The sequence below is a fragment of the Hermetia illucens genome, chromosome 3 (genome assembly GCF_905115235.1).
Source record: "Hermetia illucens chromosome 3, iHerIll2.2.curated.20191125, whole genome shotgun sequence".
NCBI lineage: Eukaryota > Metazoa > Arthropoda > Insecta > Diptera > Stratiomyidae > Hermetia > Hermetia illucens.
In genome coordinates, this window is record NC_051851.1 from 14,604,471 (window position 1) to 14,622,441 (window position 17,971).

Genomic DNA, 17,971 nt, shown 5'->3' on the forward strand with positions numbered 1-17,971 from the left:
CGCGCCTAAAAACAGGACAAATTGTACCAACTGGTCCTCCAGGTTGGGGGTTGGGTAGGGCTGACAACCCTACACGGAAAACAACTTGTTACGAAGCCACAACAGGAGCATCGGACAGGACGGATTTTAAAACGACGAACCCGGCAACGACAACGGAATAACGATTTGCGCATTTTCTCATGGAACGTGCGCTCCCTGTACAGAGATGAAGCTGATGAGCAGCTAGCTGATACCCTGTCCCAATATAGGGCTGATATAACAGCGTTGCAAGAGATGCGATGGACAGGGACCGGTTTCCTGGAGAAGAGCCACTACACCATATATTATAGCGGTCATCCAGTAAACCATGTGCTCGGAGTAGGTTTCTTAGTCAGCCAAAAAATGAAACCTGCTGTTATCGGCTTTGAAAACATAAGCGAACGGCTATGCACTCTGCGCTTGCGAGGCAAGTTTAGAAATATAAGCCTGATAAACGTTCACGCCCCTACAGAGGAGACTGCAGAGTGGGAGAAGGATACCTTCTACGAGACAGTAGAACGAACCCTCGAAGCCTGTCCCAGATATAATATCAAAATCATACTTGGGGATTTTAACAGCCAAGTAGGGAAGGAGCCCGTATTCAGGCGATACGTTGGCTCCCATAGCTTACACGAAAAAAACAAATGATAACGGACTGCGGACTATTCAATTGGCAGGGTCACACGAAATGGTTGTTGGAAGTACCTGGTTTGCGCGGAAAGCGGTCCACAAACATACGTGGGCCTCTCCAGACGGGACCACTTTCAACCAAATTGACCACGTGTTGATTGAATGCCGCCACCTCTCAGCCTTGATGAATGTCAGAACATATAGGGGGGCCAATATAGACTCGGATCACTATCTCATTGGCATGGTGCTCCGAGCTCGAATAACAATACCACCTAGAATCCCCTCTGACAATCAGGTGAGAGTGAACACTGAAGCCATCCACAACACAACCCTCCGCGACACCTATAAGAGGGAAATGGATGCCGCAATAACCGCAATAATAAAGCATCAACAAATGATCTTCACAATCACCTGAAGAACGTTATCATGGATACGGCCACAAACATACTTGTCCCCAGCCGCAAAAGGAGTCGGAACGGCTGGTTTGACGATGAATGTAAGCTAGCAACGGAACGGAAGAATGCCGCATACCGAGTAATGTTGCATTCTCAAAGAACGCGGGCACGCGCAGAGACTTATCACGAACTCCGTCGAGTGGAGAAGCGACTTTACAGACGGAAAAAGGAAGCCTGGGAGAACCAACAAGTCTGTGAACTAGAAAAGTACAGGGAGCAACCGCACCAGGCGCGGAAGTTTTACCAACAAATCAGCAGGATGACCCCTTATACACCTCGATGCTTATCCTGCCGAGACAAAGAGGGAAATCTGATTTCCGACAGAATGGGCATATTAGAGCGATGGGTTGAGTACTTTGATGAGCTACTGAACAACCAGAACATCGGCGAGTTGGAGGTCCCGCCAACTGAAGACGACGGACATATACTGCCACCACCAAGTTTAGGAGAAACAGTCCGTGCAATTCATCGGCTAAAAAATCATAAGTCGCCAGGATCCGATGGAATTACAGCCGAATTGGTTAAATATGGAGGCGACCAGTTACACCAAGTGGTTCATCAACTTGTGCTCAAGGTATGGGACAGCGAATCAATGCCTGCCTACATAAAAAGGGAAATATCACACAGTGCACCAATTATAGAGGTATCACGTTGCTGAGTACCATCTATAAGATATTCTCCACTATCTTGCTAGGCCGGATAGCCCCATACGCCCAGAACATCATTGACCCATACCAAAGAGGCTTCACTCCAGGCAAATCAACAACAGATCAGATTTTCTCTCTGCGGCAAGCGATGGAAAAACTGTTGGAATATGGGCAACAGTTGCACCATCTGTTCATCGACTTTAAAGCCACCTATGATAGCATAGCCAGGGTAAAATTGTACACGGCCATGAAAGAATTCGGTATCCCGACGAAATTAATAAGACTGACTAGGCTGACCCTGACCAACGTGCCGGGCCAGATAAAAGCAGCAGGATCACTCTCAAGACCATTCGACATCAACAACGGTCAACGACAAGGGGATGCGCTATCATGCGTCCTCTTTAACCTGGCCCTCGAGAAAGTGATCCGTGATGCTGAGGTGAATGCAAGAGGTACGATCCTCTTCAAGTCCACCCAACTACTGGCCTATGCTGACGATATCGACATCATGGGAAGAACCACCCGAGACGTACAAAGTGCCTTCATCCAGATCGAGCAGGCGGCGCGAGATCTTGGGCTGTACATCAATGAAGGCAAGACAAAGTATATGGTGGCAACGTCAGCACCGAAGATGAATCAACCAACAACATCAAACCGCGCTGGTCAAACACAAACACAAAGAAGAATAAGGGTAGGAAAATACAACTTTGAGACCGTTGACAATTTCTCCTATCTAGGGTCAAAAATCACAACCGATAACAACTACGATGATGAAATCCGCGCACGGTTGTTGTCAGCCAACAGAGTCTATTTCAGCTTACAAAGACTGTTCCGCTCGAAACGTCTCACCATAGCGTCAAAGCTCTTACTGTACAAGACTATGATCTTGCCAGTCCTCATGTATTCCTCGGAAACTTGGGTTCTTAGCAAGAAAAATTGCGAACTCTTGGCCGCGTTCGAGAGAAGAATGTTTGGCCCCCTATATGAGGATGGACGATTCCGTAGCCTACACAATGACGAAATCTATGAGCGATACCATGACCGTCCGGTTGTGGATAAAATCCGGCTCAATAGGTTACGGTGGGCGGGTCACTTAATCCGTATGGATGAGGATGATCCCACCCGGAAAGTCTATAAGGGCAATATCTATGGTAGAAAAAGAAGACGAGGCAGACCCTGCCTAAGATGGGGCGATGGTGTAGGTCAGGACGCCAGACGGCTTTTAGGGATATCGAATTGGTGGACCTCGGCGCAAAACCGGAATGTCTGGAGTTCCTTATTAAGGCAGGCCTAGACCGGATACCGGTTGTTGCGCCGTTGATGATGATGAAATACAGTTGCCGGCAATCACAGCATCAGCATTTCCAACGGTAGGTGTATATGATTCCCGACTTGCAGCGCATATCGCACAACAACAAGCTAAAGAAAAGGATCATCTCAAAAATATCCTCTCGTCGAATTCACCAACGCTAAAGTTCGTAAGAGTTATCCAATGACTTCCAAATTTGGTTAGAAATATTTATTAGAGATAATATCTGATGGTGAATTGCACAGATTTCCAAATTGTTCGTTTCAAATTAGCAACTTTGAAATAATCACCTGAAACTATCTCACAGAGCTGACGTATTACATAAAGAAATTTAAGGGCCGCGAATCCCACTGTTCTTCTCCATGCGCCGACTTTTCTTTTACTTTTCCTATTTTGCTTCGAAAAGGAATGGAAACGTCTCTTTGCGAATTTATGTCGTGCGATGCCGCACAAACAATGCCTTCTCCCAACTTGTCTCCAACTATCCACCAAATGCACGCGTCAAGGAAACAAGTCTCGACCGAAGTAATTTTCTTAAAGTGGGAGAATTTCGCTTTGAATTTTTATCTCCGATTTACGCAGGGCAAATAAAAGATTAATACTCACCGATGAGATGAACGACGTGTCGTGCATTCGAATGAATTCGAAACGTCCACCGTCCCCGAACACATTCTTAACTCCACTCACCAGTCCAACTGTACTTTCCTCGCCACCGGCTAGCTGTTCTTCCCGAGTAGCGGCATGCAGCTACTTGCCTTGAACTCTCTTGAGTTCATGTTGCAGTAACATGCGCGTGCGCCTATGGATGCGGCAATTCACTCCCCTCTGTCAAGATTAATTCACCCGAATGCATTCAATAATGTGCAATCTGCGGCGAACATTAGGGTGAGTGCACATTATGAAATGCATTATTTGAGCAAATTAATTCAGAAAGAGACGAATAAGATTCCGCTCCCGTCGCGAAGCCGCCTCACTACACAATATTTACTGAAAAGATATCTGATGCTGCATCGTATCTGGCAATTCAAAGCGCAGTTCTAATCGTTAAATATCGTTATATATATGTTTGCAAGGTACTGGTTATAAATATATAATTCAGGTGTTCTGATAAGTATATAATTGTGAACATTGTTGTATTTTGTGTGTAATCTGTAATTTTATTTGTCAACGAACCTCACGTTTCCTTCTTTCCCTGGCTGCATTTCACTGAAAAATTCTACTTGATTTCAGGCGAGAGATGAATACCGATCAATCAAGCATAGAAAACAAGTGGAGTGGGCAATAAAAGTTATTTACAAACATTATATCAAATGGAAAATTAGACAATTCTTCTTAACATTACCACACCGTCTTCCACCCAATACAATGAGTCCGCTATCAACAGAGTGGCCAACAGCTCCAAAATTTTTAACGGAAACATCAAGAATTCTACGAAACATATATCATCGGTGGCGTTGCTATATCTACCGGCGATCGTTTGATCAAACATCACGGAATCGTATGCGTGAGAAGGTAACAGCTAGTATTATCTTCAAAGATCGTAAGGCTTCTTATCCTAAAAGGTATTATGAGTGGAAAATAACTTTGAAGATTGACATTAAGGACATATCTATTCTAGCGTTGGACACCCTTTCATTGGTGACTACGTCAGGCTGAGACATAATCAACAATGGAAGAAATATAGTGTTGAGACAAACGATCAATACGTAGTTTTTGCTGATATAATAAATAAGATTACACGTTCTAGTGGAAAAGTAAGTATAATTATTGGGAACCGAGAACATTACACTTTGTATAGCGATAATACCTGAAAGTTTTTTGTTCGAAGTTGATTTTGGTTTTCCACCTGCCCGCAATGACAGCACATCACTTCCATATACCTGTAATATTCTCCACTCTAAACTCTCTCTACTCAACTTCCCTCTGTCAATAATTTCCTGACTTACCTCCTAACACTCATACCGTTTCTTCTTGTGGTTACTCATCTCGTTCTTTCTCTCCTTCCTCTGGTGTTCCCCAAGGCTCTATACTTGCCTCCTAGTCTTCCTGTTTTTTATCAATGACCTCGCCTCCATACTCATCTGCCGGTGTTTGCTTCCCGCAGACGACCTCAAATTGTTTGCCTCTCTTTCGTCTCCACTGGGCTGTGCTCTCTTGCAGTCCAACCTTGACAATCTGATCAGTTGGTGTTCGGCTAACAAGCTGACACTTCTTCTTCGCGAAGACCTCCACATCTTCTAGGTGTTTTGCTGCAACAACCACAGTTAGGTCATCAGCAAAGCCGACAATCGTAGTCCCCTGTGGGACGGGAAGAGTAAACACCCCATTATACATGATATTCCACAACAATGGACCAAGTACCGATCCCTGTGGTACGGCTGTGATAATGTACTCTTTGGGGCCCTCATCCGTCTCGAGGTAGTTTTACACCAAATTCGTTAAATATTCGGGGACACCTATATCAGTCAGCGCCCCTTCAATTCTGTTCCAGTTGGCCGAGTTGAAGTCGTTTTTGACATCAGAAATCAGTGCACCTTTTGCCAGATTTACCACCATGTTAATTGTGTATACCGTAGAATGGGCACGTCGGAAACCAAACTGGCTTCGACGATGGGCAGGAGTCTGTTGTAGATGACTCTCTCCATCATCTTTCCCATTGTATCTAGCAGGCGGATAGAATGATACGACCCTGGGTTTCCAGGTGGCTTGCCAGGTTTCGGAAGCAACACCAACTTTTGCTTTTTCTAGTGGGCAGGGAATATTCCTTCTTTTAGGCACGCCTCGAAAGTGTTCGTGAAAAGGTCGGGCCTAGTCTTCATTGCCAGTTTCAAAGCTCGGTTGGGGATGGCATCCAAACCTGGGGCCTTATTATCACCAAACCTACCACATATTCCCGCAGCTCCTCCACAGTTACTGGAGGTATTATGTCGTCATTTAGCTGGACGACCATTTGCCTTCCCCTATTTTCGTGGTCAGGGAACAGAGTGGTAACAATCTGGTCACCTGGGGTGATTTCCGCAACCTTTTTATTACCACTCTCCCCATACATGAAAAGCATCATGTGGAGTATCAAATGAAAGGTGTTGGTTAGTACTTCCAAAAGCCGTTGTTAGTTTTGACGTTTGTTGGAAAGGTGGGGAGTGCGTTGGGTCGAAAGTGATCATTGCTTTCATACACCCATTCCCAGAAACAACCCAGCCGAGACATCTGACAAAATCCAAGAAGCTGCCACTAAGTGGTGCTTAGACTCTGAAATACCCTCCATACCGATATCTATTCAAATTTTCTTCTTCAGCCTTTGTCCCGTTCACAAGCGGGGTCGGCTCGTCGTGATCGGCTTCGCCATTTGGCTCTATCGAATGCCTGATCTGGGTGCAATCTCGAGGCTTTCAAATCCCCATCCGGCGTATCAAGCCACCGTTGCTTAGGTCTGCCTTTTGGTCGTTTACCATCGACTTCGATGTTCAGACCAATCTTGGCAAGTGAATTCTCGTTTGCACGAATTGCGTGACCATACCATCGAAGACGCCTCTCTCGCAACTTTTCCACGATCGGTGCAACCCCATAACGATCGCGGATATCATCATTTCGGATGTGATCTAAACGTGTGACGCCACTAGTCCCTACGTCTCCATTACCGCAAGACGCCGTTCATTGTCTTTTATGGTCGGCCAACACTCAGAACCATAGAGAGCGACTGGACGGACGACATTGCGGTAAATTTTAGATTTGAAACGTTCGTTGATACGTCGATCACAAAGGACACCAGTTGTGGAACGCCACTTCATCCAGGTTGCGTTAATGCGTGAAGCAATTTCATAACGCAGTTCTCCATTGGCTGATAGCGTTGACCCGAGGTATTTAAATCTCTCAGTTCTGGGCAGATCACTGCCGCTGACAGTGATTGTGCCTGTTTCATGGGGATCGGTCGTCAAAAATTCAGTTTTGTTTAAATTCAATCTGAGACCGTGTTGCATGAGGCGATCATTCCATTTTTGAACAAGTTGCTCGAGATCATTTTTACTATCAGATGCTAGGAAAACATCATCTGCATAAAGCAATGTGTAGGGCGCTGGACGTTGGATATCCCGTGTGACGGTATCTATAACAAGGACAAAGAGGAGTGGTAAGAGGGCACTTCCTTGATGAACACCAACAGAGACACGAAGCGGTTTTGATACACCCGCCATACTTCGAACTTTACTTTTCGGATCGTGGTAGAGCAATTGAACCCAGCGCACGAGTTCTTCTGGCACGAAGTATTGTCGTAAAGCATACCAGATGAGTTCGTGTGGCACATGGTCAAACGATTTCTCTAGATCCAGAAAGGCAATGTAAAGAGAGCGATGCTTCTCACGGTGTTTCTCCATGAGTAACCGCGCAGCGTGTATTACGTCAGTAGTTCCGCAGTTCTTGACAAATTCGGCTTGATTCACGGTTATTTCAACGATTTCGCGAATACGGTTGTCAAGAATGCGTTCAAAAATCTTCATGGTATGGAAAGTCACCGGATCGGACGGTAATTTGAACATTCTGCTGGGCTACCTTTCTTTTTTCATATTGGAACAGTGGTACTTTCTTGCCAGTCATATGGTGTTCTTCCTTCCTGAATAACCCGGTTAAAGAATTCACTGAGCCACAGTGTTGGGTTCCAGCTCTTGGCTTTCCAGAGCTCAGATGCGTTGTCGTCAGGTCCTGTTGCTTTCACCGATTTCATTTGTTTTATTGCCTCCTCGACTTCAGTTGCGCTGACTGGTGGAACTGCTCCAAATGTCGGCAATGATTGTGGAAGTGGAGGATGAGCAAATTCTTCAGTTGAAATCTGCTCGAAGTATTCTCGCCATCTATCCGTTGCAGCTCGACGGTTGGTAAGCAAAGTACCGTTCTTGTCATGAACACAACAGAAGTGTTCGATACCCTGTGTGCGTTCATCACGGCTTTTAGCAAGTCGATACAGATCTCTTTCGCCATCCCGAGTGTCCAGTTTATCGTAACAAGCTAACACTGAACGTCAGCAAAGGCGACTATTCGCTTAAATCCTTTCCAACATCCTTTTGATATTCTCTTAATGGACAACTCCTTTCTACTGACCTCCTTCCAAGACCTGGGTTTGAAATATTCGATGACAATCTTCGTTTTAATTCCCACTTCGTTGACATCATCAATAGAGCTTCCAAAATGTCTGGTTTTATCCTACGTTCCTCGTCCGACTTTATCTCAGCACTCTTCAACTCCTTTATCAGAAACATCCTTGAATATTGCTGGGTAGTCTGGTCCCCATTCCACATCCGAGACTGTGGCGCTCTTGAAGTTATACAACGCAAATTCCCCCGGACCCTCTTTAACAAAAAGAACCTTCCACGAGTTGACTATCCATCATGACTCCGCACCCTCAATTTCCCTTCTCTGCAGCAATGTCGCATCGTCCTTGATATGTGTACCCTTTTAAAACTATGTGATTGCTTTATGGACTGCTCTGCCAACTCTGATATTATTTTCCGCACCGCCCCTCATAATACACGTAGTACAGACATTTTTGAAATACCCTTCGCGGAGCTCGAGATTCACTTTCACTCTACGATCCCGAGGCTATGCCGGTTAATTTAATAAATAAATAAATGTGAATGAACTTACTTAATATTCGTTATGTTCTATTTCTCCACAGTTTGTGCCAATACTACTTGTACTTTCAACTAGCTCTATGCTACTACTTGACCAAAGGACGCTTCAAGTCAAATACCGTGTACCTGCTGCCGAAATTTACAGATTGTCATTGAGTCCATATCTAGATGATGTTGCCGTATTTCACGTGAAGGCTGTGAGTATTTTTAATAAATAGATTCCATAGGCTATGAAGAAAACTATGTATTATAGTTTATATAATTGTTTTAATTGATCCTTAATCCACGTAGGGTCCTTATTGTACACATGACCACGAATATCCAGATTCTCCATCTGGTTGTTTGTTTCAGGTATTGAAAGTAGTTACAATAGATTTATTATAGATTCCTTTAATGATTGAGTTGCATTCAAGTTAATATCATTTATTAGAACGCATGATGCTACTACTTTAATTTGAAAAGTAGAAAAATGAAGATTAAATTGGCTTGTATTGCCACATTTTTTATAGATGAATAGAAGAGCGTAATCAGATAACATCACAATTTAACTATTTAATTCACCACAGGTTGCGTCGGGCAGACTGAGACAAAAATAGATCTTAGAAATCAGAAATGAAAGCATTAAATGAAAAAAGTGTAAGATTGTCCGTTGTAGCCGAAAGTATCTATGTTAAATACGCTGGATGATATATACAATATTCCGATAGTATCAAAACTAACACTTAATTCAGATGCATTTACCACATCTCTGAAATTATTTGATCCCAGGAAAAGTTTTTCCGACGTCGGTGTAGAATAAATGTGTGATTGCGGTGTGAATCGCGGTTAACTCTTTTTCGATTGTCGATTTATTTTTCTCACCTTTAATGAAGGCTTTGCTCGCAAATGCAATAGGAAGGTCAATTCCGTTGTAATTTTTTATTTGAGTATTGCTCCGCACGCTGTATTAGGAACATCAATTGATAATGGAAATTAGATTCCCCTCTTTGTCTCGGCATGATGAGCATCGAGGTGTATAAGGCTTCATCCTGGTGATTTGTTGGTAAAACTTCCGCGCCTGGTGCGGTTGCTCCTTGTACTTTTCTAGTTTACAGACCTATTGGTTCTCCCAGGCTTCCTTTTTTCGTCCGTGAAACTGAAACTGAATTATGACAGAATGGGCATATTGGGGCGATGGGTTGAGTATTTTGATAAACTGCTCAATAACCAAAATATCGAGGAGTTGGAGGTCCCGCCAACTGCAGACGACGGACAAATGCTGCCACCACCAAGTATAGAAGAAACAGTCCGTGCAATTCACCGGCTTAAAAACCATAAGTCGCCGAACTCTTGGCCACGTTCGAGAGAAGAATTCTCCGAAGAATTGTTGGCCCCCTACATGAGGATGGACGATTCCGTAGCCTACATAATGACGAAATCTATGAGCGACAGCACGACCGTCTGGTTGTGGATAAAATCCGGCTCAACAGGTTGCGGTAGGCGGGTCACTTAATCCGTATGGATGAGGATGTTCCAGCCCGGAAAGTCTATAAGGGCAATATCTATGGTAGAAAAAGAAGATGAGGCAGACCCTGCCTGAGATGGAGCGATGGCGTAGGTCAGGACTCCAGACAGCTTTTAAGGATATCGATTTGGTGCACCTCGTCGCAAAAGTGGGATGTCTGGAGTTCCTTATTAAGGCAGTCCTAGCCAATCTAGGACTGTCTTAATAAGGAACTCCAGACATCCCAGTTTTGCAGTTGTTGCGCCGTTGATGATGAAAAACGTGTTAACTCGAAGCATACTCCCTAATTTTTCGGTTAGTACTAGTGCTCCGGCAAGCCAATGCTTTGTATTCAGCAGGCAGATTTGGCGATATAATGCGGGCGATTATGCACTTATTAAGCTGAACCACCCTTTCGCTGTTTTGGTGGTGAGGAAACAGAGCGGTTTTATAATTTTTTTCAGAAGGAGCAGACAGGTCGCCTGAGGTAATCTTCGCCGGCTTTTCATTATCACCCTGCGGGCCCTATCTATATGAGCATGGTCCCATAACTGTTGTGAACAGTTCTTTTTGCTTTTCTGAATGGTGTCTTTTAAGCGATCCCGCAGCTGTCTGGGCTACTCTTCTCGATTATTGTCACTGTCTTTTCCCCTAACTCACTGGTCCGGAAACATGCGGCTCACAAACTTGCGATTTCGTTGTTCCACTAGCAAGTTGTGCTACTTACTGAGAAGCATTCGTCTTATTAGCTTAGCACCATCGTATGCTTTCATTACCCATTGGGTGGTCTGATTGACTTTTTGTATGGCCGCATTATCCAGGCATATTTCTTGAGGGCTGCGGGGAAGCTTTCGCCGTCCATCCCGGCAACCTGCCCGATATTCTGCGGGAGCTGCTTTTCAAGCTCGATTCACTTTTGGTTTCCATTTAGATTACCTCGCAGTCACTGTGGGTATAATCTTCACTGATTTGCTGAGCAATTCTTCTAGCTAAAGCGATGCTCGTGAGTATCAGGTCCACCACTAGAGGCCTTTTTCTATGAAAGTGTGTGAAGTTCCAATAATCGTGGGTAGCACGTCTATATCCACGAATGCGTCGAGTAAAACACGTTCTTTCACACACATTGTCCTGTTACACCCCAAGAGCTCACACATTGAAATAGTTTTCTACGATTTTCAACACATGTCTTCTGGCGACTAGAACCAGAGCACAGAACATCTGCCCATGTGTGTGTGTGTGTGTGTGTGTATGGTGGGGGAGAAGCTACAGCTTCTGAGCACTCAGGCCGTGTTGGCCTATTGTACTCGCCTCCCCCGTCTAACGGAATATTCCGGATTCGTTCACGTATCGCAGGATTTCTGTTAGTGGATGTGATGCTACCTGTCGCAATTGGAGAAAATCGGCACCAAAGATCTGATGCCTGATGCGTCCATAGGCGGGGCATTCACATAGGAAATGCTCCGTGGATTCCGCTTCCTCATTACAGGAAGGACACATATCATCTTCGGTAATTCCTATTCTGAACATATGCCCAGCTAGTGAATTATGGCCTGTCAGAATGCCCACAATACACCTGCAAGTCCTCCTGCTTTTCGACAGGATAAACTTTGCGGTACGTATGTTGGGTTCTGGCAGGAAAAGTTTGGTGTGTCGAGCAGTATTTAGGCTCTGCCACCTGTCATACCCCAATTGCTGGCTCCGGTCTCGGCATAGGGGATATTGACCCCTCTTTCGCTAAAGCGTCCGAGATTTAATTTCCCTCTATGCCACAGTGACCAGGTACCCAGAGTAGTTCTACCGTATTGAATCTAGACATAGAGTTCAAACGGTTTCTGCATTCCTGAACAATTTTCGAGGTGATCAAAGGACTGCTCAATGCCCTCAGTGCAGCTTGACTGTCACTGCAGATTGCGATGCGCCTGCCCTTCAACCGCTCGTCAATCACCCAGTTTGCCACCCTTAGGATCGCATAAACTTCGACTTGAAAAACCGTTGCATATTGTCCCAAAGGAAAAGCCCACTTCTCGTTTTTATTCGAGAGGTAGACTCCGGCTCCAGAACCCTCTTCTGTTTTTGAGCCATCGGTGTAGAAGACTTCCGTATATCCCGCCACGCATTCCTCTGGGTCTTCCCAGTCCTCTCTACGCTTCAGGGTAACTACATATCTTCTACCAAACAGATGTATGGGGACACGAGAATCGGAAGGTATTGTAAGAACTGGATTCAGTCCTCCCAGTAACTCTTCCAATGCTCTGTGCCCTCCACATCCGTTGTTTTCCCATAGATCTAATCGAATTAGCCTATGAGCTGCTCTCATTGCAGCGCTTTGAATAAATATATCCAGGGGGCTGCAAATTGAGTAGTGCATTCAGAGCTGCGCCGGATGTCGTGCTCATGGCACCAATGATACCCAGACAAACAGTTCTTTGCAGTGCGGCTAGTTTACGGTGAAAACCTTTTTGTCTCACCTTAACCTACCACACTACGGATGCATATACGAACATCGGCCTAATGATGGCAACGTATACCCACATTACCACATGAGGCCTGAGTCCCCATGTCGAGGCAAAGGTCCTTCTCCGCAGCCCATAAGCTGTGAGAGCTCGTTTCATCTTTACCTCTACATGATTGTTCCAAAGAAGTTTTTTATCTAGAGTGACCCCCAGATATTTCACTTCTTCGGAGAGTTGAAGGGTAGTACCCCTCATCACAGGGAGACAAAGTCCATCCAGTTTTCTCCTTTTTGTGAATAAAACCATTGTGGTTTTATTTGGATTAACTGACAAACCATGTCTAAGGCACCAGCTGTCTATCAAATCAACGGCACGCTGTATATTCCTACACACCGTTCCAAGATCCCGATCAACAGCAAGTACAGCCACGTCATCAGCATAAGCTTGAGCGTGTATTGGCAAATTTTGCAGTTCGCATAGCAGTGAGTCGATCAGCATACTCCACAGAAGCGGGTAAGCACACCTCCTTGGGGGCAGCTCTTCGTCGCTTCTGTAGTCAGATAATCACAATAATCTTTGCGTTAGCATAGCATGAATCCACTTAATTAAAGCATCATCAACACCATGCGCTCTGGCGGCATCACAAAGTTTTTGAAAAGGCGCACAGTCAAAAGCCCCTTCAATGTTCACGAACACCCCCATCGCGTACTCACCATTCAAAGTTGCATCCTCTTTGTGACCAAAGAATGAAGAGCAGACTCACAGGACTTTCCACGTTGGTAAGCATGTTGGTTTTCACTAAGTGGGTGTGACCTAAGCGCGTTTCCGCGAATGTGACGCTCCACCAGTCTCTCCAAACCTTTCAGCAAGAATGAAGTCAAGCTGATCTGTCTGAAGTTCTTTGGATTAGAATAGTCATCTTTCCCAGGTTTCGGTATAAAAACTACCTTAACCTGTTGCCAAGAAGAAGGCACGTAGCCCAGAGCAAGACATCCTCGAAAAATATTTCTTAGAGGTCGCTCTAAATGCGCATTCCCGGAGGATGGTAAATTGTCCCTCTGACATTTTGCCTTCCTTGGAGGAAACTCCCACGGCAGCAGTCAGAACAGAGGCCGCAGCTTGCGCATACGTCCTCTTCCTTCCCGCCTTCGTGTTCGTATTCCTGTGGGAGGGACCAGCTTCATTGAGATCTCTCTCGCTGATTTGATCACCTCCCGGCAGACCGGTCCTAATCCCCGCGAGACGCGGATATAAGCCCTGGTGCGGAGCACAATAAAGCGTTGGCCACAGCAGATGTGTTGATCGCTTCTTGCGCGTATTACCGCTGACAGAAGAGTCTGGTCCGTCCAGTGTGGATCTTACCGGGGTTTCCAGTTTATCCCCACCTTCCGCCGGAGATTCCGCTTCCTTGCGTCCGATTTCTCTGGGCGTTACCGCGCCTAGTGGTACAGCCACGTCCATGTCCTCATTCCCAAGGTGCTTCATCTTCCTTCGCAGTGCTCTCTTCTGCCGTCGGCTTAGGCCCTTTCCAGGTTCACGGTGTCCGGACCACTTGGATCCATTTCCACATACTGGCGTTGAACCAGTAGCGTCCACGTCACCAGCTTCCCGTTCTTCCGCTCTTCCCGGTAAGGATGAAGGAGAAGGTTCTGACAGGCAGGATTCAGCCTGTAGTCCCCCCTCCTTAGTGGCCGAAGTTCCCTTCTGCCGGGCCTTCCTCTTCCGCTTCCGGGTAGATTTGGGCTGTAGTACCGCGGACGGGCCAGCCGTAGTCGGATTTCCAGTTTCTCCCAATTTGAGTGTTTCCGTACTTTCCTTTCTGGCTAACTTCACCGTAGGCACTAAATGCAAACTTTCCACTGAGTCGGAAAGCATGCCTTCTACAGATTGATCTATAGGCGAGTATGAATGTGGTGAGGCCTCCAAAATCCGCGCCTCTTCCGCGACATGATTGCTCATGGTTGCGGGTGGATTCGAACTCTGTGACTTCTTACCACTTGGAGAGTTTATATCCATCGTTTCCATATTCATATTTTTGGACACCCTTAGTGTAGTAGTAAACTACTACAGGCTCCCCCACCACGACAAGGTGGTGTCCGAGAGGGGAGACATCTGCCCACATTTATCAAGTACATCTGCCCATACTTGATAAATGTAGTGTGGAGTGGAGCATAGCAGCTATTTATGTAAAGTTATTTCCCTTTCGACTTTCGGTTTTTGGGACATCCTTCCATATTATTTTTTAACAGTAGAGGAATTATTTTAAATTTATAACTAAAGAGCATTAGAGTAAACCATTTCAAACAGGCGCGACACAAAAAATCTGGACTCCGGATATGGAAGTGATATTAATGTTCGCTTAGTCAGGTTATGTGGTGCACCGTATCGCATCTGTATGATCTCATACTAGTTATTTTATTTACTCTTTATTACCTAACGAGCAATTAAATTTTTAAATTTAAATCAAATCAAAAATTTGCTTTTTATAATCGTACTGCATGCAACAACTGGATAATCTGAATGAATCCTTAATTCAACTGTTTGTCAAACTAAATTATATTTTCAGTCAGAATTCGGAAGGAAAAAGGGCGATTTTGTATTTCAAACAGGCCACGTAATAGAAATTGTGACTAAGTTGTTCCTGGTAATACAAAATGCAACAGCCAAGCCACCTGAGGTGCACATTAGTACAGAGTAATACGATTTCATTCTTAACTTACAGCATTGAAATTAATCACTGATTCTCGTTAAAGGTTTGAGGCAAACTTTGGCCAACAAACGGTTGTGTTTACATTCAAATATGCTGGATTATCGGAAATCACACAAGGACAACCAAAGGTTACACGTCGCGGAAATCGAATGGAAATACTTGTTTGATTACTGCTCAATGAAAGGGTTACAAACATACTTTGGTAGTGATATGTTACGACAAAAGGCCAAATCTAACGATAATCAAAATTAGTGTTAAGTCCGTCTTCTAGACAAAACTCGTATTTTAACTCTCGCCACAAATTTTCTACTTTTCTGAAAAACAACACTTGGAGCAATAAAATGAATTGGCGCTACCAACTTTATCTGAAATTGTTCATTCCATCAAAGCAAATAAACATGCTTTGAATGCAGAGATCACAATTTGTTAGATTTCCAAGTTCAAAAAATTCCAAGAAGACAAAAGGTTTGTAGAAATGAACAGAGTAGATCTAGGAATCATTGGAAATTGATTCAGACTCAATAAAAAATGAAAACATATCTCATGTAAATATTGTTCAAGTGTTATTTATTAGCCTAGTTAATTCAACAGTGAGTAGTAGCCATGATACAGTAGTTATCTATTATTCATGAACGAATATAAGACCGCATGGAAGCGATATTCAACGTTGTATTATTCAGTAGTTCTACAAGAACTTTCCTTTTTTCATTCATTGAAAATGATAGCCAACACAACAAATATTAATTAGCTGAATAATAGTTTCGAATGAAGCTTAAAATAATATTGAAACACATCTGTTACATTGTAAAAGCAATTACTAAAATTAAATAATTTCTTTCTTAAGTACACTGCCACGTTAACATTTACTAACAAACTAATGAATAGAAAGAGAGGATAAAAGATCAAAATATATGAATATTATATATTTACAGTTAAGAATGATGAGAGTTGTAATATTCTAAGAAAAACCTATAAATTGTATTAACAAAATGAAATTTATCTATAGATGAAATCTCAATCGTGTCGACTAGATATTTAAATTATTTCTCCCATAGACTGTTGATTCTAATTAGAAATAATAATTTTTAGCTGATACAAATAAAGTAATGTATATATTTTCAATGGAACCCAAAATTACTCTCAATGAACTATTTACAGGGAAAAGATGTAAAAAAGTGTTAACCACCAGCTCAGCCCTCCAATAATAACAGTAATCGTTGGGGCAACAATCCATATTGGATCAGGGCCTTGAAGTTTATTAGAGCACTTCATTCAAAACCATAACGACACACTACAGTACACGGTAGGAGGCAATGTGGTCAGCATTGCGCTCGCCCGAGATTATTGCCCTGATTTGACTCAGGTACTCATTCACAGCTGAGTCGACTGGTATCCGACGTCAAATCTTTCTTCTTCTTCTTCAGCCTTTGTCCCTTTTAGAAGCGGGGTCGGCTCGTCGTGATCGGTTTCACCATTTGACTCTATCGAATGCCTGATCTGGGTGCAATCTCGAGGATTTTAAATACTCATCCAGCGTATCAAGCCACCGTTGTTTCGGCCTGCCTTTTGGTCGTTTACCATTGACTACGATGTTCAGACCAATCTTGGCAAATGAATTCTCGTTAGCACGAATCGCGTGACCATACCATCGAAGATGCCTCTAGAGATAGAGGGCGACAGGACGGATGAAATTACGGTAAGTTTTAGATTTGAGACGTTCGTTGATTCGTCAATCACAAAGAACACCAGTGGTGGAACACTACTTCATCCAGGTTGCGTTAATGCGTGAAGCAGTTTCATAACGCAGTTATCCATTGGCTGATAGCGTTGACCCGAGATATTGAAATCGCTCAGTTCTGGGGAGGTCACTGCCGCTGATAGTGATTGGCCCATTCCATGGGGATCATCATCATCATCATCAACGGCACAACAACCGGTATCCGGTCTAGGCCTGCCTTAATAAGAAACTCCAGACATCCCGGATTTGCACCGAGGTCCACCAATTCGATATTCTTAAAAGCTGTCTGCCGTCCTGACTTACGTCATCGCTTCATCTCAAACAGAGTCTGCCTCGTCTTCTTTTTCTACCAAAGATATTGCCCTTATAGACTTTCCGGGTGGGATCATCCTCATCCATACGGATTAAGTGACCCGCCCACCGTAACATATTGAGCTGGATTTTATCCACAACCCAACGGTTATGGTATCGCTCATAGATTTCGTCGTTATGTAGGCTACGAAATCATCCATCCTCATGTAGGGGGCCAAAAATTCTTCGCAGGATTCTTCTCTCGAAGGCGGCCAAGAGTTCGCAATTTTTCTTGCTAAGAACCGATCCAACCCCCGAGGAATACATAAGGACTGGCAAGATCATAGTCTTGTACAGTAAGAGCTTTGACCCTATGGTGAGACGTTTCGAGCGGAACAGTTTTTGTAAGCTGAAATAGGCTCTGTTGGCTCCCAACAAAAGTGCGCGGAGTTCATCGTCATAGCTGTTATCGGTTGTGACTTTCGACCCTAGATAGGAGAAATTTTCATCGGTCTCAAAGTTGTAGTCTCCTATCTTTATTCTTCCCGGGCAGAATGTTGTTGGTCTCGAGGTGCGCGTTGACCCTTCCACTAATAACGGACGTGATGAATTTGTA

The 17,971-nt window shown here is 44.2% G+C and overlaps 2 protein-coding genes across 5 annotated transcripts in view; one reads left to right on the forward strand and one right to left on the reverse strand.

Annotated features, from left to right (window-relative positions):
• The window catches only part of LOC119651507 (28S ribosomal protein S24, mitochondrial), a 35,177-nt gene extending 31,496 nt beyond the window's left edge, over positions 1-3,681 (reverse strand). The window contains exon 1 of the mRNA XM_038055131.1: positions 3,666-3,681. The gene's annotated coding sequence lies outside the window, so the exon portion shown is untranslated. The remainder of the gene's footprint in view (positions 1-3,665) is intronic.
• Positions 1-16,453, forward strand: part of LOC119651505 (unconventional myosin-Ib) — a 43,408-nt gene extending 26,955 nt beyond the window's left edge. For 2 of the 4 annotated variants that reach the window (XM_038055127.1, XM_038055129.1), the window contains 6 exons: positions 4,290-4,621; positions 4,678-4,813; positions 8,725-8,877; positions 8,972-9,031; positions 15,183-15,310; positions 15,370-16,453. In XM_038055127.1, coding sequence (XP_037911055.1) covers positions 4,290-4,621; positions 4,678-4,813; positions 8,725-8,877; positions 8,972-9,031; positions 15,183-15,310; positions 15,370-15,493 — 933 coding nt within the window. In that variant the 3' untranslated portion in view covers positions 15,494-16,453. The remainder of the gene's footprint in view (positions 1-4,289; positions 4,622-4,677; positions 4,814-8,724; positions 8,878-8,971; positions 9,032-15,182; positions 15,311-15,369) is intronic. The other 2 variants (XM_038055128.1, XM_038055130.1) reach the window with 1 other exon arrangement.
• Positions 16,454-17,971: the final 1,518 nt, after the last annotated feature.